Here is a 23,226-nt window from a genome sequence, read left to right as displayed (position 1 = left end):
CCTTTGCAAAAGTTTTTTAAAATCGCGCTGTTTAGGAGTGCAAAGGCGAATTGAGAACTTTCACACGTGCACTTCACTGAGTAGGCATTCCCTAACGGAAATATGCAGATGCTACTAGAACGCGCCAATAGGATATCGCTAGCGTGTGCTTGGCACTGCCCACCTCCTTGCTTGTTCTGCCCACAATGATTATTTTGTTCCCATTGGAAACGACAAGCTGTGGTCTATCTTGGTTTAGTTATAAACACCTTTGATACAACAGTGGTAGTTTACTGCCAGTCTTTTTTTAAGTGGTCCGAGACAGCCGCCATTGCTTCGGTGAATAGGTCTATGTTTGTTGCAGTTTATTCTGTGTACTCAATGTTGCGTTTTTCAGCTAACCCTTGCAAACGTACTGTGATGTTTTGGTGGGCTATTCGTCAACATTAGGCTACTGCAGATGATACAAAGTAGCTAAGTTGAAACGTTGAGTGCCATCTTATTTGAGTACAAAGGGAAAAAAAGAGCATCGGCCTCCAAGACGCATTTAGCTCGGAAATATCAACCCAGTTGTAGATTAAGTCACCGGTGATAGTTCGCTTTATTTGGTATTTTTTGAAGAAATTTATTTTTCACTGCCTTGACCATGTCGCTTCACGGTAAGCGCAAAGAAATTTACAAATACGAGGCGCCATGGACGGTATATGCAATGAATTGGAGTGTGCGACCAGACAAGCGCTTTCGTCTCGCTCTTGGCAGCTTTGTCGAGGAGTACAATAACAAGGTAACTAATTTTTTCCCCAAACATTCCAATATGAATTAAATTAGCCTACCATTAATCCTACTAGGGTAGACCGGGGAACACAGTAACAACAAAATACATCAAATTGGAAATAACGTAGAAACCTGTTATTCAATGTGCTAATACTTGGTTAGTCAACCTGGTCCCAGACCATTTCGCATTATTCTGTACGTAAATCAGAGACACTCCATTTAGTTTATGTTTCGTATGGTATGTATGAATTTGTGAATGTCCATCAGCCATTTTATATATGTTACGAATTACAATAAGTATTATAAGTTACGATTTTTCAAAACATACTTAATGTTACGAATATGCAAAACTGTATAATATGTTATGAATTCTAGCTAGGTGGCTAGCTGGCTAACGTTAGCTAACATGCTAAGTACTAGGGGCTGGGCGACATGTCAAAAATGGAGGGTATAAAACATGTATATATACTGTATTTTATGTTTTTGAATAATACAAGTTCTAAATTTGCTTTATGAGTAGTGCGTGACCCAACGGTGGTAACGCATACATTCTAAGTGATTGAATGGGTCTTTGTCCATTCTGATTGTTTTACACTGTTCAATTCAACTTCAACCTAAAATAATTTCCTGCATTTCCATCAATTTCTGCATTTCCTGCACTCATTTGAAATAAATTTCACACTGCCACGTAGGGCTGCACGATATGGGCAAAAAAATAGGCCTTATTTTTAACCATATATTGCGATTTAGATCAAAACATGGAAATATAATGTTTATTCTTATTCTATAGTTAGAATATAAATAATAGTAGGCACTTTGAATACAGTGTTTGACATGACAACGAATGAAAATGCCAGGGAGGAGTTACAGGGTAGGAACGAAAATGATGGTAGTGTTTCCTAGGGGACCCTAAAGTCTTTGCCTACATTAAATGTTTCTTCATGTAGCCAACATATTCATTCTTCACATATTCATGCTTCGCCTATTCCTCTTTGATTTAGAAGATACTGTTGTACAAACAACATGCTTATTTAGGCCTACACCAGCACTGGTATCAGGCTGTATTAGCTTGCTACGTTTGATCTGACTCAGTACATTTTATTAGCTAGCTAGCCAGCTAACTAGCGATTAGCATTAGTGGCTAACACAATTTAGCTAAAACCTGCTAAGAAAAACAAACTAGTTGTTTGCAGATGTAAGAAACACTAATCGTGTAATTATAGAACACTTGTGGATTTATATTAAGAAGCAAACTGGAAACAACATCTTTGTCATCAACATTGTTGCATGTGCTGCATTAGCCATGCAGACTGAATGCAAGTGTCTCATGGTCAAGCAACAACAAACGGCATGGGGAGAGAGAGCGGAGAGGAATGACTCAAGTAGCGGTGTAAACTATAAAAATGGACGTTACACACGGCATATCACATTTAACAAACCAAATATTCAAATACCATTATAGAAGGTAAAGGAAAAACCCAAAATGGTCCGTGCATCAGTACCGGTATATAGTCAAATACGATATACCGCCCAGCCCTACTAAGTAGTTGCAAAGTAGCAAAACATTTCTAAGTAGTTGTCTGTGATGAGATTAGAACTCGCAATTTATGGGTTGCTAGATGTTCGCGTTATATGCCTACCATCCACCCCGACCAACCACCCTACTTTCGGTTTTGCCTTAAGTAACACCTGTCTTGTGTAACAATACCAAACTTAACATATCATATTAATTTGAGTGTCCCAGATTTATATTTACTATGTTACGTCTAGGCTATGAGACCAGGCTGGATTAGTGTATCTACATACCTAGGAAGTTTTGCTTAAATCCATAATTACCTTTGTTTCATTGATGACAAATGTTTTTTCTGGTCAAATTGTAAATATTCTTGCTGCGCCTCTTTCTTGATTATTGACCTGCGGAACGTTCCCCATGTATCTAATCATATCATTTTTGTCAGTAAGAAGAGGTGTTTTTATTGGTATAGGCTAGTTGATGAGAATTGTTGTATTTTTTCTCACGATTCGGATTAGACTCAGATTTGTAATTTGTTACAATTAACCCCTTGCCTAGCCAGCAGATCCGACCTGCTTGCTTACAGCTGCACTAGGGTCAGACAGGCTTCCTGTGTAGATTAAGACGCCGCGGCACCGGTGTGGGATATGGCTCGGAAAATGTACCTCAATCCAGGGATGAGAAATGCGTTGTACTCCGAATTTTACCATTTTCACCGAGAAGATTGAACGACTGCTAGTCTCAGGCTGTATATACCAATTAATTGTGTATTACAGCCTGATTAATTTGACTAGAACAATTGCAACAATATCCATCACTGTCAATAAAACAAAGGTGTCACTGTTGGGTAGTTCCAGTGAATAAAATTCAATACCATACTTATCCTCTTCAGAAAACCTTTTTGCTGTGATTTGACCACACATTTAAAATGTTAATATCTTATCCATAGCGATATACAGGAGCAATAAGGGTTAAGTGCCTTGCTCAAGGGCACATCGACAGGTTTTTCAACTAGTCGGCTCTGAGATTTGAACTAGCACCCTTTCAGTTACTGGCCAAACGCTCTTAACCGGTAGACTACCTGCCGCCCCATACTGTTGTTATTGTCTGTTTCCCCATAGGTTCAGATAGTTGGATTGGAGGAGGAGAGCTCAGAGTTTGTCTGCCGCAACACATTCGACCACCCTTACCCCACCACAAAGATTATGTGGATTCCCGACACCAAAGGGGTGTATCCTGACCTGCTGGCTACCAGTGGAGACTACCTGCGCATTTGGAGGGTAAGAAGCCAATTGTCTACTACTGCCAGACCAGTGCCTACCCTGAATATTGTAGCGACCTTAACCCAACATCTAGCGTCAACGTCAATAGGTTCCAATCAGAGAGGCCCATACATGTGAAGGGCTTGGTATAGAGAAGCCTGGGGAGACGCTCTCCTGAATGAAGGGGGTAGTATAGCGATCTGCTCACGTCACTTCCTGTTGAACACTTCCTGTTGAACGCAGAATGAGGGAGAGCTCAGTTTGTTGTTTTGAAAGTGTATTGGAAAGTTTCTTAGTAGCTAGCTAACTTTTTAGTTTGGATCCCGCAACGCATTTGGCATCAGTTGCTGGGACTGCTACCCTCTGTCCAGTGATCCTGCCGACCAAGGCCGGGTCTGAGGAGCTATTTGGCATAACAGCTAGCCTAGCTGCTAGCTAGCTGCCTATTAAGCTAGCAGGGTTTCTTGAGGGCTTGAATGCGACGCTGTTAGCCATTGTGGCTGGGACCACGTTTTGTCCCGGGTTTGTGGCTGTCTAGATCCCTGCTGTTTGTTGTGTTCAATCTTCCATGTGACCTGCCTTGTCTGGAACTGCGAGGAGTAACAGCGTAACCTACGTTGCTAGCTACCATGACAAAGACCAAAGCTGGCGGGAGTACTGTTGAGGACAGTGGTGTCTCTACCACAGGTGAAGGATATTTTAAACAAACAGAGTTCTACAAGCAGTTTTTACAACCACAAGAAAATAGCTTCAAGTGTTTTGTGCAAATAATAAAATAATGGACAACCTGACCAGAGGTCCAGGACCTGAAGAACAGTTTGCTGTTCTCCCAGGGTCAGCTCGATGAGGTGAAACAGGAGAATGGCAAAATGACAGCAATCTGTAAGTCATTGAGCGAGGACATCCGTTCTGTGTGTGAATCCATGATAACAATGACTGATAAATCAGATTATCTTGATGGACAATCAAGGTGGAACAACATAGTTGTGGACGGAATTGCAGAATCTACACATGAGACCTGGACGGAGTCTGAGGACAAAGTGAGGGAAATGACCTCTGAGAAATTAAAGATGAACCACCGGAAGATTGCGGTAGAGCATGCCCGCAGGACTGGAAAAACCCCGTTACAGGCCCAGGCCGATAGTGATCAAGTTCCTGAGGTTCAAGGATAAGGTAGCGGTTCTGGAAAGAGCCAAGAACTTGAGAGGAACGTATATCTTCCTCAATGAGGACTATCCTGAAGCTGTGCGCCAGAAGAGGAAATAACTTATCCCAGCCATGAAAGCTGTCAGAGCGCGTGGGGACATTGCTTACATCCGCTATGACAGGCTCAATGTCCACCCTCCCTCCCAGAAGCCTGGAAGGAATGAGAGACCCAAGCCTATGGTTTCGTAGCTTCAACCCCGCAGCGCACACACACCAATTGATTAATGGACTGCTGAATGTATATTTTTTTCTCTTGCTTTGTTTGCTCTTTTCCATATTATGTCTCTGATAAGTTACCCAGGAAAGGGATGAAAATAGCCCATATTAATATATGTAGCCTTAGAATTAAGGTTAATGAAATCAATAACTTGCTAACATCAGATAACATTCATATATTAGCTATTTCTGAGACTCACTTAGATAATTCATTTGATGATACAGCAGTAGCAATACAAGGATGTAACATTTATAGAAGAGACAAAAATGCTTATGGGGGAGGTGTTGCTGTATATGTTCAGAGCCATATCCCTGTAATGCTTAGAGAAGATCTTATGTCAAGTGTTATTGAAGTGTTGTGGTTGCAGGTTCACTTGGTACATCTAAAGTATTTTCTTTTGGGGTGTTGCTATAGGCCACCAAGTGCTAACAGTTAGTATCTAAATAATACATGTGTGAAATGCTTGATAGTGTATGTGATGTTAACAGAGAGGTCTACTTTCTTGGGGACCTGAATATTGACTGGTTTTCATCAAGCTGTCCACTCAAGAGGAAGCTTCTCACTGTAACCAGTGCCTGTAATCTGGTTCAGGTTATTAATCAACCTACCAGGGTGTTTACAAAGACTACAGGAACAAGATCATCCACATGTATTGATCACATTTTTACTAATACTGTAGAATTTGTTCTAAAGCTGTATCCGTACCCATTGGATGCATTGATCACAATATTGTGGCTATATCCAGGAAAGCCAAAGTTCCAAAAGCTTATACAAAATAGTGTATAAGAGATCATACAAAAGATTTTGCTGAGACTCTTATGTGGATGTTACAACTATTTGTTGGTGTGATGTGATTAATAAGGAGCACTGCACTTGATGAATTTTTGAAATTGCTTCTTCCAATTATTGATAAACATGCACCTGTTAAGAAACTGACTGTTAGAACTGTTAAGGCTCCATGGATTGATGAGGAATTTTAAAATGGTATGGTTGAAAGAGATGGGGCAAAAGGAGAGGCTAATAAGTCTGGCTGCACATCTGACTGGCTGACTTAATGCAAATTGAGAAATTATGTGACTAAACTCAACAACAAAAAAGAAGAACCTGTATTATGAAGCCAAGATCAATGATATAAAGAATGATGGGAAAAACTTCATCTTTTATCGAATCAGATTGCTTATTCCTCACAAAACCATTTGATGTTGCCAGTTATGTTAATGATTACATCATTGGCAAAGTGGGAAAACGTAGGCAGGAAATGCCAACAACGAACAGTGAGCCATCGTATTCATGCATAAAAAAACAAATAATGAAAGAAAATCATTGTAAGTTAGAATTTTGTAAAGTTAGTGTGGGAGAGGTGGAAAAATTATTGTTAACGATCAATAATAACAAACCTCCTGGCATTGACAACTTAGATGGAAAGCTACTGAGGATGGTAGCTGACTCTATAGCCACTCCTATCTGTCATATCTTTAATTTGAGCCTAGAGGAAAGTATTTGTCCTCAGGCCTGGAGGGAAGCTGAAGTAATTCCGCTACCCAAGAGTGGTAAAGCGGCCTTTACTGGTTCTAACAGCAGACCTATAAGCTTGCTGCCAGCTCTAAGCAAACTGTTGGAAGGAATTGTGTTTGATCAAATACAATGCTATTTCTCTGTAAACAAATTAACAGACTTTCAGCATGCTTATAGAGAAGGGTACTCAACATGTACTGCACTGACACAAATGACTGATGATTGGTTGAAAGAAATTGATAATAAGAAGATTGTGGGAGTTGTACTTTTAGATTTCAGTGCAGCCTTTGATATTATTGACCATAACCTGTTGAAAAAACGTATGTGTTATGGCTTTTCAACCTCTGCCATATTGTGGATTCAGAGCTATCTATCTAATGGAACTCAAAGGGTTTTCTTTAATGGAAGCTTCTCTAATGTCAAACATGTAAAGTGTTGTGTACTGCAGGGCAGCTCTCTAGGCCCTCTACTCTTTTCTATTTTTGCCAATGACCTGCCACTGGCATTAAACAAAGCATGTGTGTTCATGTATGCTGATGATTCAACCATATACGCATCAGCAACCACAGCTAATGAAGTCACTGAAACCCTTAACAAAGAGTTGCAGTCTGTTTTGGAATGGGTGGCCAGTAATAAACTGGTCCTGAACATCTCTAAAACTAAGAGCATTGTATCTGGTTATGAATGGTGTGGCTGTTGAACAAGTTGAGGAGACTAAATTACTTGGTTTACGATCTAATGTAACGCTATCATGGTCAAAGCATATAGATTCAATGTTTGTAAAGATGGGGAGAGGTCTGTCCGTAATAAAGAGATGCTCTGCTTTAGAACAAATTCAAGGAGAGAGGGGGAGAGATTATTATTATTGCATGGGACTCCATTCTATCTCATTGCTCAAATGAACAGCAAACCTGGTTTAAAAAACAACAACAGATAAAGCAGCACCTCACGGCACAATGCCTCTCCCCTATTTGACGGAGATAGTCCTGAGGGGCGCAGTGGTCTAAGGCACTGCATCGCAGTGCTAGCTGTGCCACTAGAGATCCTGGTTCGAATCCAGGCTCTGTCGCAGCCGGCCGCGACCGGGAGACTCATGGGCAGCGCACAATTGGCCTAGCGTTATCCAGGGTAGGGGAGGGAATGGCCGGCAGGGATGTAGCTCAGTTGATAGAGCATGGCGTTTGTAACGCCAGGGTTGTGGGTTCGATTCCCACGGGGGACCAGTATGGGAAAATATATATATATATATATATATATATATATATATATGTATTCACTAACTGTAAGTCGCTCTGGATAAGAGCGTCTGCTAAATGACTAAAATGTAAATGTATTGATATGTAGGCTACGTGTACCTTTTTTTTATTTTTGTTGTTTTATCCTTGAGCTGTTCTTGTCTATTGCTGTTCTGTATTATGTCATGTTTTGTGTGGACCCCAGGAAGAGGAGCTGCTGCTTTTGCAACAGCTAATAGGGATCCTAATAAAATACCAAACCCAAAGCTCATAGCTGCATGTTGGAGTTATTTACAGGCTTGGCATATAAAGCAAAAAAGAGAAGGGGGGGGGATGAAATGGTGACATGAAGTGGTTTCTGTGAGGAGTACAGGCAGGGAGTGTTACACCAGGTGGTGGGTTACCATAACAGGTAGGCCTACATTATATTCACTGTGTTTATGCACGTTTTTGGGGATATAAAATTAATCAATAGGATGCTAACTAGTTAAAAGATCACATTTGGGATCTGGCTAGTGATTAGCCCAATGGGGTTCCCCATCTGCATTTACCCTATGCTTCAGCCTATTTATTTATAGCCACTATGCCGCATCAGTTGGCCTACAGGTGATAATGCTTATTGCTAATGGCATACCTGATAATATAGACCAAGCATAGGCTATATGCATGGTCTAACATGTATAAATAATTTAAACAAATAATTTCCCCAATATGTTATTGGGTTCATTTCTGGAGATGGAAATTATATTTTAGATGGTGTCAGCATAATTAAATGTGCATTCATTTTGGAATAGAGTCACCAGAACTGAGCTTCGCAGTCTTTATACATAAAAATTATCCAGGGTGGACTTACAAATTATCTAGGGGAGAAGTTTACATACACTTAGGTTGGAGTCATTAAAACTCGTTTTCCAACCACTACAAATATCTTGTTAACAAACTAGTTTTGGCAAGTCGGTTAGGACATCTACTTTGTGCATGACACAAGTAATTTTTCCAACAATTGTTTACAGGCAGATTATTTCACTTATAATTCACTGTACCAGTGGGTCAGAAGTTTACATACACTAAGTTGACTGTGCCTTTTTAAACAGCTTGGAAAATTCCAGAAAATGTCATGGCTTTAGAAGCTTCTGATAGGCTAATTGACATAATTTCAGTCAATTGGAAGTGTACCTGTGGATGTATTTCAAGGCCTACCTTCAAACTCAGTGCCTCTTTGCTTGACATCATGGGAAAATCAAAAGAAATCAGCCAAGACCTCAGGAAAATGTTGTAGACCTCCACAACTCTGGTTCATCCTTGGGAGCAATTTCCAAATGCCTGAAGGTACCACGTTCATCTGTACAAACAATAGTACGCAAGTATAAACACCATGGGACCACGCAGCCGTCACACCGCTCAGGAAGGAGACACGTTCTGTCTCCTAGAGATGAACGTACTTTGGTGCGAAAAGTGCAAATCAATCCCAGAACAACAGCAAAGGACCTTGTGAAGATGCTGTAGGAAACAGGTACAAAAGTATCTATATCCACAGTAAAACGAGTCCTATATTGACATAACCTGAAAGGCCGCTCAGCAAGGAAGAAGCCACTGCTCCAAAACCGCCATAAAAAAGCCAGACTACGGTTTGCAACTGCACATGGGGACGAAGATCGTACTTTTTGGAGAAATGTCCTCTGGTCTGATGAAACAAAAATAGAACTTATTGGCCATAATGACCATCGTTATGTTTGGAGGAAAAAGGGGGTTGCTTGCAAGCCGAAGAACACCATCTCAACCGTGAAGCACAGGGGTGGCAGCATCATGCTGTGGGGGTGCTTTGCTGCAGGAGGGACTGGTGCACTTCACAAAATATATGGCATCATGTGGAAGGAAAATTATGTGGATATATTGAAGCAACATCTCAAGACATCAGTCAGGAAGTTAAAGCTTTGTCGCAAATGGGTCTTCCAAATGGACAATGACCCCAAGCATACTACCAAAGTTGTGGCAAAATGGCTTAAGGACAACAAAGTCAAGGTATTGGAGTGGCCATCACAAAGCCCTGACCTCAATCCTATAGAACATTTGTGGGCAGAATTAAAAAAGCGTGTGCGAGCAAGGAGGCCTACAAACCTGACTCAGTTACACCAGCTCTGTCAGGAGGAATGGGCCAAAATTCACCCAACTTATTGTGGAAGGCTACCCGAAACGTTTGACCCAAGTTAAACAATTTAAAGGCAATGCTACCAAATACTAATTGAGTGTATGTAAACTTCTGACCCACTGGGAATGTGATGAATGAAATAAATGCTAAAATAAATCATTCTCTCTACTATTATTCTGATATTTTACGTTCTTAAAATAAAGTGGTGATCCTAACTGACGTAAAACAGGGAAGTTTTACTAGGATTAAATTACAGGAATTGTGAAAAACGGAGTTTAAATGTATTTGGCTAAGGTGTACAGTCGTGGTCAAAAGTTGAGAATGACACAAATATTAATTTTCACAGTGTGCTGCCTCAGTTTTTATGATGGCAATTTGCATATACTCCAGAATGTCATGAAGAGTGATCAGATGAATTGCAATTAATTGCGAAGTCCCTCTTTGCCATGAAAATGAACTTAATCCCCCAAAAACATTTCCACTGCATTTCAGCCCTGCCACAAAAGGACCAGCTGACATGTCAGTGATTTCTCTCGTTAACACAGGTGAGTGTTGACGAGGACAAGGCTGGAGATCACTCTGTCATGCTGATTGAGTTAGAATAACAGACTGGAAGCTTTAAAAGGAGGGTGGTGCTTGAAATCATTGTTCTTCCTCTGTTAACCATGGTTACCTGCAAGGAAACACGTGCCGTCATCATTGCTTTGCACAAAAAGGGCTTCACAGGCAAGGATATTGCTGCTAGTAAGATTGCACCTAAATCAACAATTTATCGGATCATCAAGAACTTCAAGGAGAGCGGTTCAATTGTTGTGAAGAAGGCTTCAGGGCGCCCAAGAAAGTCCAGCAAGCGCCAGGACCGTCTCCTAAAGTTCATTCAGCTGCGGGATCGGGGCACCACCAGTGCAGAGCTTGCTCAGGAATGGCAGCAGGCAGGTGTGAGTGCATCTGCACGCACAGTGAGGCAAAGACTTTTGGAGGATGGCCTGATGTCAAGAAGGGCAGCGAAGAAGCCACTTCTCTCCAGGAAAAACATCAGGGACGGACTGATATTCTGCAAAAGGTACAGGGATTGGACTGCTGAGGACTGGGGTAAAGTCATTTTCTCTGATGAATCCCCTTTCCGATTGTTTGGGGCATCCGGAGAAAAGCTTGTCCGGAGAAGACAATGTTAGCGCTACCATCAGTCCTGTGTCATGCCAACAGTAAAGCATCCTGAGACCATTCATGTGTGGGGTTGTTTCTCAGCGAAGGGAGTGGGTTCACTCACAATTTTGCCTAAGAACACAGCCATGAATAAAAAATGGTACCAACACATCCTCCGAGAGCAACTTCTCCCAACCATCCAAGAACAGTTTGGTGACGAACAATGCCTTTTCCAGCATGATGGAGCACCTTGCCATAAGGCAAAAGTGATAACTAAGTGGCTTGGTGAACAAAACATCGACATTTTGGGTCCATGGCCAGGAATCTCCCCAGACCTTAATCCCATTGAGAACTTGTGGTTAATCCTCAAGAGGCGGGTGGACAAACAAAAACCCACATTCTGACAAAGTCCGAGCATTGATTATGCAAGAATGAGCTGCCATCAGTCAGGATGTGGCCCAGAAGTTAATTGACAGCATGCCAGGGCGGATTGCAGAGGTCTTGGAAAAAGAAGGGTCAACACTGCAAATATTGACTCTTTGCATAAACTTAATGTAATTGTCAATAAAAGCTTTGGCACTTATGGAATGCTTGTAATTATGCTTCAGTATACCATAGTAACATCTGACAAAAATATCTAAAAACACTGAAGCAGCAAATTTTGTGAAGACCAATACTCCAATATTCTCAACTTTTGACCACGACTGTATGTAAACTTCTGACTTCAACTGTATGTCTGCTTCATTTGATGAGGTGTTAAAAACAAAAACTTTTGTTGGTCCTGACAGGTGAGCGACACTGAGACTCGTCTGGAATGCCTGCTCAACAACAACAAAAACTCTGACTTCTGTGCACCGCTGACATCCTTTGACTGGAATGAGGTGGACCCTAACCTGCTGGGTGAGAATAACTTTTTATCCTTTTTTTTATGGACTACATTACCGGATTCTCTGGACGCCTCTTCCCGATAGCTAAACAACCGTACCTTCTAGGCTTGGGCGTTAAACCAGGGTATTTGGAAATAGCCACAGGATGTTTTTTCAATACCGTTGAAACTATTTCTTTGAAGTTTTTCAATACATTTTTATATTTGTAGCTACTTTTTAAGTACCGTAATTTTCGGACTATAAGCCGTGCCTTTTTTCCCATTTTTCGACCCTGCGGCTTATATAACGGTGCGGCTAATCTATGGATTTTTACAGCTAACGGCCACTAGAAGACGACCTAAATCTATGGATTTTACAGGTTACAGTCCACCAACTTTAACTCTATGGGCTCTATGACCGGTCCGCGCCCCCCACCTTTAAGCGGCGGGCTCCAGCAGGAAAAGCTGGAGGCCGGAAAAGAGTGAGACAGGTAGCGCGCAAAAGTAAAAGTGGAACCGAGAGTGGTACGAGAGACCGAACGAGAGACAGAACGAGAGCAAGACAGTTTGTCTCTTTCCCGACAATCCCCTCTGTGCACGAACCCTTACATATGGTAATTAAACATGAAAACACCTGCGGCTTATAGTCCAGTGCGGCTTATATATGTACACATCATTCAATATCATTCAATTTAGCTGCTGCGGCTTATACTCCGGTACGCCTTATAGTGCAGAAAATACGGTATACTGAACAAAAATATAAACGCAACATGCAACAATGTCAACGATTTGACAGAGTTACAGTTCGTATAAGGATATCAGTCAATTGAAATCAATTCATTAGGCCCTAATCTATGGATTTCACATATGCATCCGTTGGTCACAGATACCTTTAAAAAGAAAAAGTAAGGGCATGGATCAGAAAACCAATGCAGCGCGACACATGCTGTGCGATATCTCCTTCGCATAGAGTTGATCAGGCTGTTGAGCGTGGCCTGTGGAATGTGTCCCACTCCTTTTCAATGGCTGTGCGAAGTTGGTGGATATTGGCGGGAACTGTAACACGCTGTCATACACGTCAATCCAGAGCATCCCAAACATGCTCAATGGGTGACATGTCTGGTGAGTATGCAGGCCATGGAAGAACTGGGACATTTTCAGCTTCCAGGAATTGTGTATAGATCCTTGCGACATGGGGTCATGCATTATCATGCTGAAACATGAGGTGATGGCGGCGGATGAATGGCACAATGGGCCTCAGGATCTCGTCACAGTATCTCTGTGCGTTCAAATTCCCATAGATAAAATGCAATTTTGTTCGTTGTCCGTAGCTTATGCCTGCCGATACCATAACCCCACCGCCACCGTGGGGCACTCTGTTCACAACGTTGACACTGCTCGCCCACACAACGCCATACACATGGTCTGCGGTTGTGAGGCCGGTTGGACGTACAGCCAAATTCTCTAAAATGACATTGGAGGCGGCTTATGGTAGGGAAATTAACATTCAATTCTCTGGCAACAGCTCTGGTGGACATTCCTGCAGTCAGCATGCCAATTGCACGCTCCCTTAAAACTTGAGACATCTGTGGCATTGTGTTGTGTGACAAAACTGCACATTTTAGAGTGGCCTTTTATTGTCCCCATCACAATGTGCACCTGTGTAATGATCATGCTGTTTAATCAGCTTCTTGATATGCCACACCTGTCAGGTGGATTGATTATCTTGGCAAAGGAGAAATGCTTACTAACAGGGATGTAAACAAATTTGTTGCCAAAATTTGAGAGAAATAAGCATTTTGTACGTGTGGAAATTTTCGGGATCTTTTATTTCAGTTTCATGTTGCGTTTAATATTTTTGTTCAGTGTAAATACCTGCAGTCAACTTGTGCAATACGTTAGGAGATAAAGCAGATCGCGTTCTTCGTTTCACATTATGAAGCTTACCGTAGTTCCCCAGAACAGTTGACCCAGTCGTGTTTTTGTTAATAGCACAACGGGGGAAAGCGAGAGCAGTAGAGTCGAATTGTGTATTTGGTTTAATTTCCCAGTTAGATAAGTAATTAGCTGAATTAATGAGGAGATGGGACACACATAGTGTTAGCTTTCTGCCGTGTTTGAGAAGTCTAAGCTCTTTGGACGAGTTATCTGTACAGCTGTCACTGCTATCTTGATTTCCTTGCGTTTGTTCTCCTCTCTGTTCTCGGCCTCAGTCTGCTCCTCTCCCCTCCTCCTTCTCAGAGCAGGCATGCAGGCCATCGCCCTAGCAACTCCACACAGACACAGCGTGGTACACATGCTGCTCAAGAGCATGCTTCAAAACTTACCGTATTTTCCGCACTATAAGGCGCACCGGAGTATAAGCCGCAGCAGCTAAATTGAATGATATTGAATGATGTGTACATATATAAGCCGCACTGGACTATAAGCTGCAGGTGTTTTAATGTTTAATTACCATATGTAAGGGTTCGTGCACAGAGGGGATTGTCGGGAAAGAGATGGCTGCTTGAAAACTTCCTTTGCACAATCTGTCTTGCTCTCGTTCTGTCTCTCGTACCACTCTCGGTTCCACTTTTACTTTTGCGCGCTACCTGTCTCACTCTTTTCCGGCCTCCAGCTTCTCCTGCTGGAGCCCGCCGCTTAAAGGTGGGTGGCGCGGACCGGTCATAGAGCCCATAGAGTTAAAGTTGGTGGACTGTAACCTGTAAAATCCATAGATTTAGGAGGTCTTCTAGTGGCCGTTAGCTGTAAAAATCCATAGATTAGCCGCACCGTTATATAAGCCGCAGGGTCGAAAAATTGGAAAAAAGGCGCGGCTTATAGTCCGAAAATTACGGTAGTTCATTTGACAATGTCTCTCGTTCAGATTCGCTTGTAAATGTCCAAACTCTACTACCTATATATCTTTATGAGCTGGATTTCCTGTCTTTGCAATTCGTTTATTTTTGTTTGCGCTCGTTAGCATAGTTAGTTAGCATCCTCCATGGAAATACACTGTTACTTGTGCTAATTTTGTTAGCATTTTGGCAAAAGATGCCCAATGGGCTTCTACCGCCCCGTTGTGTACTAAAGCTGGTAATACCATAAATCCCGGGATGCGAGAGGACTGTATGACGATGTCAAAATCGGGTTACTGCCCAACCCTAGTACCTTCAACCGTAACGTTAGTGCATGTCCGTTCGGCTTCCCAGAGGTGGAACAGGCTACTCTGGCTCATTTCAATGATGTGATGTCTATCAAATTGTGCAGTGTTGCATGATCATTGAGAAGCGAAATAACAGTTGTATGTTATTTATTTTTACATGTTGTGTTAGGTTATGTTGTCATACGGGCTAAAGGCGTTTGGTTTCACCCCACATTTAGGATAAGGATTTTGCCCCCAAATTTTCTTTGCATCCTTTTGTTTGTGGTACTGCAATAGCCTTAGTTACAACAGACATAGGTTGTAGCTACACGTCGATCATGTTGTCCTAAATTAGCCTATAAGATCTATATATTTTTGGAATTTTCATTCAAACTGCTGCAGGGTTTTTATTTCAGCTGTAAAGAGATATGAGGCAAAGATGTACAGTGCATTCGGAAAGTATTCAGACCCCTTGACTTTTTCCACATTTTGTTACGTTATAGCCTTATTCTGAAATTGATTAAATTGTTTTTTTCCTCATCAATCTACACACAATACCCCATAATGACAAAGCAAAAACAGATTACATTTTTTTGGGTGCAAATGTATTAAAAATAAAATACTGAAATATCATATTTACCTAAGTATTCAGACCCTTTACTCAGTACTTTGTTGAAGCATCATTGGCAGCGATTACAGCCTCGAGTCTTCTTGGGTATGACGCTACAAGCTTGGCACTCCTGTATTTGGGTAGTTTCTCCCATTCTTCTCTGCAGATCCTCTCAAGATCTGTCAGGTTGGATGGGGAGCGTTGTTGCACAGCTATTTTCAGGTCTCTCCAGAGATGTTCGATCGGGGTTCAAGTCCGGACTCTGGGTGGGCCAATCAAGGACATTCAGAGACTTGTCCCGAAGCCACTCCTGCGTTGTCTTGGCTGTGTCCTGTTGGAAGGTGAACCTTCGCCCCAGTCTGAGGTCCTGAGCGCTCTGGAGCAGGTTTTGATCAAGGAGCTCTCTGTACTTTGCTCTGTTCATCTTTCCCTCGATCCTGACTAGTCTCCCTGCTGCTGACAAACATCCCCACAGCATGATGCTGCCACCACCATGCTTCAACGTAGGGATGGTGCCAGGTTTCTTCCAGACGTGACGCTTGGCATTCTAGCTAAAGAGTTCAATCTTGGTTTCATCAGACCAGAGAATCTTGTTTCTCATGGTCTGAGAGTTCTTTAGGTGCCTTTTGGCAAACTCTTGGTTCCAAACTTCTTCCATTTAAGATTGATTGAGGCCACGGTGTTCTTGGGGACCTTCAAGGCTACAGAAATTTTTTGGTACTCTTCTCCAGATGTGTGCCTCAACACAATCCTGTCTCGGAGCTCTACAGACAATTCCTTCGACCTCAGGGCTTGGTTTTTACTCTGACATGCACTGTCAACTGTGGGAACTTATACAGACAGGTGTGTGCCTTTCCAAATCATGTCCAATCAGTTGAATTTACCCTAGGTGGACTCCAAGTTGTAGAACCATCTCAGGGATTATCAATGGTGTCAGAGGAAGGCCCTCAAAATTGTCAAAGACTCCAGCCACCCTAGTCATAGACTGTTCTCTCTGCTACCGCACGGCAAGCGGTACCGGAGTGCCAAGTCTAGGTCCAAAAGACTTCTCAACAGCTTCTACCCCCAAGCCATAAGACTCCTGAACAGCTAATCATGGCTACCCGGACTATTTGCACTGCCCCCCCACCCCATCCTTTTTACGCTGCTGCTACTCTGTTAAGTATTTATGCATAGTCACTTTAACTCTACCCACATGTACATATTACCTCAACTACCTCAACTAGCCGGTGCCCCCGCACATTGACTATGCAACGGTACCCCCCTGTATATATAGCCTCCCTACTGTCACTTTATTTTACTGTATATATAGCCTCCCTACTGTCACTTTATTTTACTTCTGCTCTTTTTTTTCTCAACACTTTTTTGTTGTTGTTTTATTCTTACTTTTTTGTTTAAAATAAATGCACTGTTGGTTAAGGGCTGTAAGTAAGCATTTCACTGTAATGTCTGCACCTGTTGTATTCGGCGCATGTGACCAATAAAATTTGATTTGATTTGAAACAGGATGCACCTGAGCTCAATTTCGAGTCTCATAGCAAAGGGTCTGAATACTTAGGTAAATAAGGTATTTATGTTTTCAATTTCTAAAAACCTGTTTTTGCTTTGTCATTATGGGGTATTGTGTGTAGATTGAGGATTTTTTAAAAATTTAATTTTTTTTTTAGAATAAGGTTGTAATGTAACTGTGGAAAAAGTCAAGGGGTCTGAAAACGTTCCGAATGCGCTGTACATCCCGTCGATCAAATTGGCTGATAACACATGCCCAGAATGTGATATGGTTGTTTAGCTCTGGGGAAGAGGTGTCCTCGTGTGCGGAACGGGGCGGTTCGATCCGGTCACGCAGCCTCTGCCTTCTTTTTAACACTAAATGTCAATAGCAAAGAATTGAGTCTTGAGCAAGTATGAGCTCTTGTCGCCTCTTCACAAACAAGAGACACTAGCATATACCATTAGCTCTCCAGGTGTCATTCTTATACACCCATGGTTGGTCCCATTTTAAAAGAACATCTTATAAAGACTTTATATAGAGCATTCATAATGTCTTTATTAGCTCTACATCGATGCTTCACTTCACGTTTTATAAGCAAAGTCTTACTACATAAAGGGGGATATAAAAGGTTCTTACGTCTGTTGCTTTGCCAAATGCAGCATAACCCTTTTGCCACCCTTTTATATAGCATGACATTTGCTTATGAATGATACATAGGCCTTATAAAGGGTATAGGAAGGCTTCATTAAAGATGCGCTGTAAAGGTTTTGTATAATTTCAGCCAGTAGTTTTAGCTCTCAGGCCAAAACAGGTCCCATAAAATTCCCCTGCAATTCAAATGATATGTTACAAATTCCAATTCGTACAACATTTTATGAATTTGTAAGTACTTAAGATCCCATTGAATAAATCTCATGTTTCTTCTCTGTAGGTACCTCCAGTATTGACACCACCTGCACTATCTGGGGCCTGGAGACAGGTCAGGTACTGGGCAGGGTCAACCTGGTGTCTGGCCATGTCAAGACTCAGCTCATCGCCCATGACAAAGAGGTAAAGGCACTGCAGGGGTTAGGCCAGAGCTGAAATAAACAAAGTTCCAATATCCACACTTTCATACTAAGTATGTGGTGATGTATTGGTCATGCATGCTACGTAGTATGCTAGTGTGGATATTGGGCATATTCAATTAAATGGTATAGCAATGTCCCAAGTGATCAATGAAATTGCCTCCACCCATTGTAAGTCGTCGTATTTTGCCATACTTGCCTAAAGTATCTGTCAAGTCAATTGACTATGAACAAACCATATTTTCTATCGAAACAGTAGATGTCACTTGTTATTTCACCAAATGTCTGTCCTGTGTGTGTCCTTGTCACAGGTCTATGACATCGCATTTAGCCGAGCCGGTGGTGGCCGGGACATGTTTGCGTCGGTGGGGGCAGACGGCTCTGTGCGCATGTTTGACTTGCGCCACCTGGAGCACAGCACCATCATCTACGAGGACCCCCAGCACCACCCGCTGCTCCGCCTCTGCTGGAACAAACAAGACCCCAACTACCTGGCCACCATGGCCATGGATGGAATGGAGGTCTGCTCTGTCTGTGTCTGTTTGCCTGTCTGTCTGCATGTCTGTCCCATCCTTCATTGTACTGTATGTGATTACGTTCATGTGATTGATTAATGCTATAGCAATGCAAATAATGTGTTTGGTTATCTGGCTAAAATACTGGAACAGTAGAAATCCGTCAATTGTGCTAAACAAAAATTCTAGTGGTCTATGATTATATGTATTCTACCTTAGCATGTGCATTATTCTCTATGTCCGTCCCAGGTGGTGATCTTGGACGTCCGTGTGCCATGCACCCCAGTGGCCAGACTCAACAACCACCGTGCCTGTGTCAACGGCATCGCCTGGGCGCCCCACTCCTCCTGCCACATCTGTACAGCAGGTATGCTCTCTGTTTCCTCCCGCTAAGCTTATACAGTATTAACCATGTGCGTATGTGCCAACCAGCCATGTGCTAACCTTCCAAGTAATTTTTTTTACATATTTGATTCCTTAGTTTTTGAAGTAGTATTTGGAAAATGACAAGGACTTTGGGATGATTTGGACTTAAAATTAAAACATGATAATATCGGGTGCAGTTACTTAAATTGGTTTTTGGTTGTAAAATGCTAAATTTGGCGGATGGTGGCAGTGGCTAGGTAAACAAACTCAAAGTTTGCAATGCACTCCTTCAAGGTATGGAAACATATGTCATTTTGTAATTGGGGTGAGCTATCTCTTAAATGTACATTATTGATTGATTAATCCATAAGATTCAGTTGACAAAAACATCAAAGATATTCTCAGAAAATATGAATATAGATGAAATAGCACATCTGCACCGCTGGTGAGATTTTATCTTTTATAAATCGTTGTTCCATAACATCCCCTTGGAATTATTTAGTAAAACTAGAGCACAGGGCTGAAAATAAATACCATTGATTATCAAATCTGACCTCTAGTAGCCCAGAACACAAGCATTGATTTCGGTCTACAATACACTAACTACTGTTCCCTTTCCTGTCCGGAAAGTAGCGGATGACCATCAGGCGCTGATCTGGGACATCCAGCAGATGCCCAGGGCCATCGAGGACCCCATCCTGGCCTACACAGCCGAAGGCGAGATCAATAACGTCCAGTGGGCATCCACCCAGCCTGACTGGATTGCAATCTGCTACAACAACTGCCTAGAGATTCTCCGCGTCTGACATGACCTGGGCTCAGCTCTTAGCGGGACAGTCTGAGGTGATCCTCGGAATCTGATCTGAGCTCAGTGTTGATGTCCTATTTATACAGTTGGTAAACCGAGAGGGATTGTATAACTCCAGCCCGCTCAAGAACGGACATGGCAACTTCATTTTTTAAAAATCTGACGTCAACAGGGACTCCTGTTCATGAAGGACTGAACCGTGTGATAATGATACTGGATTGTGTGTGTGTTATTGCACTTTTCATCTGAGGATAATGTTATAGATGCCCTTTACATTCAAAGGGGGGCGACAACGTTACCCACAGACAATGTTTACACCCTCCTGAGTAATTTACGGAAATGCTCAAGACAATTTGGTGTACATACCACACATGTTGCACTCGCACTCCCCCTGGCTGCCTCTCAATTTATAATTTTCTCAGCAGTTGTCATTTTTGACAGACATGTTTGAATAAGATGCGGTTCATTGTGAGATGATGTTTGTGAAGGAAAAACAAGAACACAAATCAAGAGTAGCCAAAAGACTCAACTTGTCACAATTATACACACACTTACCAGGGCGCTTTGTTTAAATCTGAGACTTTTCAGTATGTTGTTTGATAAACGAATAGGCTTTAACATGTGAATGGATCTATTTCTTTAAAATGGGTCTTTGTTAGAATCAGCAGTTGCTACATCAATTTTTTGACTTATAAATTAATGATACGTACCCATTTGATTCTTGAAGAATATAACCTATAAATGCTTCTTGAGCTTAGTTCAACTGTCGTTCCAAATCAGAACCCAAAATATAAACTCCAGTGTTTGTAAACAAAGTAAATGTAAACAACACTATATATCCTCAAAACATGGTTAAAACTATAGTTTTGATATCATATATGGTCAGTACTTGCATCCATAGCTGTCTATGAATTTGAGTGGTTAGATTTCTCCAGCCCCATCCCTCAGCTTTTTACTGAAACAGGGAGTCTCTTTGTTATTGTTTCTACTGCTGATTGCCGCTTTAAGCTCTTGTTTTAAATGCAGTGTAATGTGCGTAGTTATTAGTTGAGTGGCCATTGTAATGTACAATATCTTTATTCCCTTAACAACCCAATATGTCTGAATCACATAGTTTCAGATCATATGGTTATATTTAAAACGGGACTGAATTCCACTATTCAGGTATTCAATTGTTTGTTTTTATCTTCACATTTAAAATTTTGCCATTGAACATAAAGTGACAATTGTGATATGAAAAACATATTTATTTAATACAAACTACAGTAAATATCTGCATTGAACTTATTCATCTACTACTACAATACAGCTTTCCTATTTGCCTTACTTGGTTCTGCCTGTAAAATGTTAAGAATTATCTTAGTGTTAAAGGTAACCCTAAACACTTTGTGTATAAACTAGATTAGGTAAATGTACACTACCGGTCAAAAGTTTTAGAACACCTACTCATTCAATGGTTTTTCTTTATTTTTACTATTTTCTACATTGTAGAATAATAGTGAAGACATCAAAACTATGAAATAACACATGGAATCATGTAGTAACCAAAAACGTGTTAAACAAATCTAAATATATTTTATATTTGAGATTCTTCAAATAGCCACCCTTTGCCTTGATGACCGCTTTGGACACTCTTGGCATTCTCTCAACCTGCTTCATGAAGTAGTCACCTGGAATGCATTTCAATTAACAGGTGTACCTTCTTAAAAGTTAATTTGTGGAATTTCTTTCCTCCTTGATGCATTTGAGCCAATCAGTTGTGTTGTGACAAGGTAGGGGGGGTATACAGAAGATAGCCCTATTTGGTATAAGACCTAGTCCATATTATGGCAAGAACAGCTCAAATAAGCAAAGAGAAATGACAGTCCATTACTTTAGGACATGAAGGTCAGTCAATACAGAACATTTCAAGAACTTTTAAAGTTTCTGCAAGTGTAGTTGCAAAAACCATCAAGCGCTATGATGAAACTGGCTCTCATGAGGACCGCCACAGGAATGGAAGACCCAGAGTTACCTCTGCTACAGAGGATAAGTTCATTAGAGTTACCAGCCTCAGAAATTGCAGCCCAAATAAATGCTTCACAAAGTTCAAATAACACACATCTCAACATCAACTGTTCAGAGGAGACTGTGATTTTAGGCCTTCATGGTTGAATTGCTGCAAAGAAACCACTACTAAAAAGACACCAATAAGAAGAAGAGACTTGCTTGGGCCAAGAAACATGAGCAATGGACATTAGACCGGTGGAAATGTGTCCTTTGGTCTGATGAGTCCAAACTGGAGATTTTTGGTTCCAATTTGGATGAATGGATGATCTCCGCATGTGTATTTCCTACCGTAAAGCATGGAGGAAGAGGTTTTATGGTGTGGGGGTACTTTGCTGGTGACCCTGTTTGTGATTTATTTAGAATTAAAGGCACACTTAACAAGCATGGTTACCACAGCATTCTGCAGCGATACGCCATCCCATCTGGTTTGGGCTTAGTGGGACTATTATTTGTTTTTCAACAGGACAATAACCCAACACACCTCCAGGCTGTGTAAGGGCTATTTTACCAAGAAGGAGAGGGATGGAGTGCTGAATCAGATGACCTGGCCTCCACAATCCTCCGACCTCAACCAAATTGAGATGGTTTTGGATGAGTCGGACCGCAGAGGGAAGGAAAAGCAGCCAACAAGTGCTCAGCATATGTGGGAACTCCTTCAAGACTGTTGGAAAAGCATTCCAGGTGAAGCTGGTTGAGAGAATGCCAAGCGTGTGCAAAGCTGTCATCAAGGCAAAGGGTGGCTATTTGAAGAATGTCAAATATAAAATATATATTTGTTTAACACTTTTTTTGGTTACTATATGATTCCGTATGTGTTATTTCATAGTTTTGATGTCTTCACTATTATTCTACAATGTAGAAAACAGTAAAAAATTTAAGAAAAACCCTTGAATGAGTAGGTGTTCTAAAACTTTTTACCGGTAGTGTGTATGAATTATTGTAATGTACAGAGAGGAAATATTGTATTGTCGAGGTGCAAATGTCATCTCAACAAGGGGTTCTACTTTTTACATTTTACTTTAAGCCTCGGTCGTAAGGGCTACATAACACTGTCATGATGACATAAACAGCCATGACAGCTGGTGTCACCTTATGGCAACCAACTTAAAAAATGTCATGACACACACCATTAATAAGCTTAGTCAGTGGTGGTGGAGGGGAATAGGGGAGGGTTGTCCCCAGAAATTGTTGCTTTGTTTTTATTATTATTATTATTATTATTATTGGGCACGGGAGGGTAGTGTGTTTTTTTTTCCTGTTTACATTCGCCCTTTTGCAGCTTTTACTATATAATTTCTTCCATCCTAGCCAGATTTCCTCAACTGCTTGCTTGC

The 23,226-nt window shown here is 41.4% G+C and overlaps 1 protein-coding gene across 2 annotated transcripts; it reads left to right on the top strand.

Moving 5' to 3' along the window:
* Positions 1 to 246: 246 nt before the first annotated feature.
* Positions 247 to 22,020, top strand: LOC311131741 (DDB1- and CUL4-associated factor 7). Of its 2 annotated transcripts, none has more exons than XM_084164868.1 (7): positions 247 to 763; positions 3,388 to 3,546; positions 11,785 to 11,896; positions 18,019 to 18,137; positions 18,466 to 18,675; positions 18,919 to 19,036; positions 19,666 to 21,168. In XM_084164868.1, the coding sequence occupies exons 1-7, from the start codon at positions 626 to 628 to the stop codon at positions 19,839 to 19,841; spliced, it is 1,032 nt and encodes a 343-aa protein (XP_084020994.1). In that variant the 5' UTR covers positions 247 to 625; the 3' UTR covers positions 19,842 to 21,168. The 2 variants fall into 2 exon arrangements, with proteins under 2 accessions (XP_084020994.1, XP_084020995.1); XM_084164869.1 differs by having other exon boundaries at positions 253 to 763; positions 19,669 to 22,020.
* The last annotated feature ends 1,206 nt before the right edge of the window (positions 22,021 to 23,226 follow it).

Source organism: Coregonus lavaretus (assembly GCF_964263955.1).
Source record: "Coregonus lavaretus genome assembly, chromosome: 1".
Lineage (NCBI taxonomy): Eukaryota > Metazoa > Chordata > Actinopteri > Salmoniformes > Salmonidae > Coregonus > Coregonus lavaretus.
This window is presented reverse-complemented; position numbering and strand designations above follow the sequence as displayed.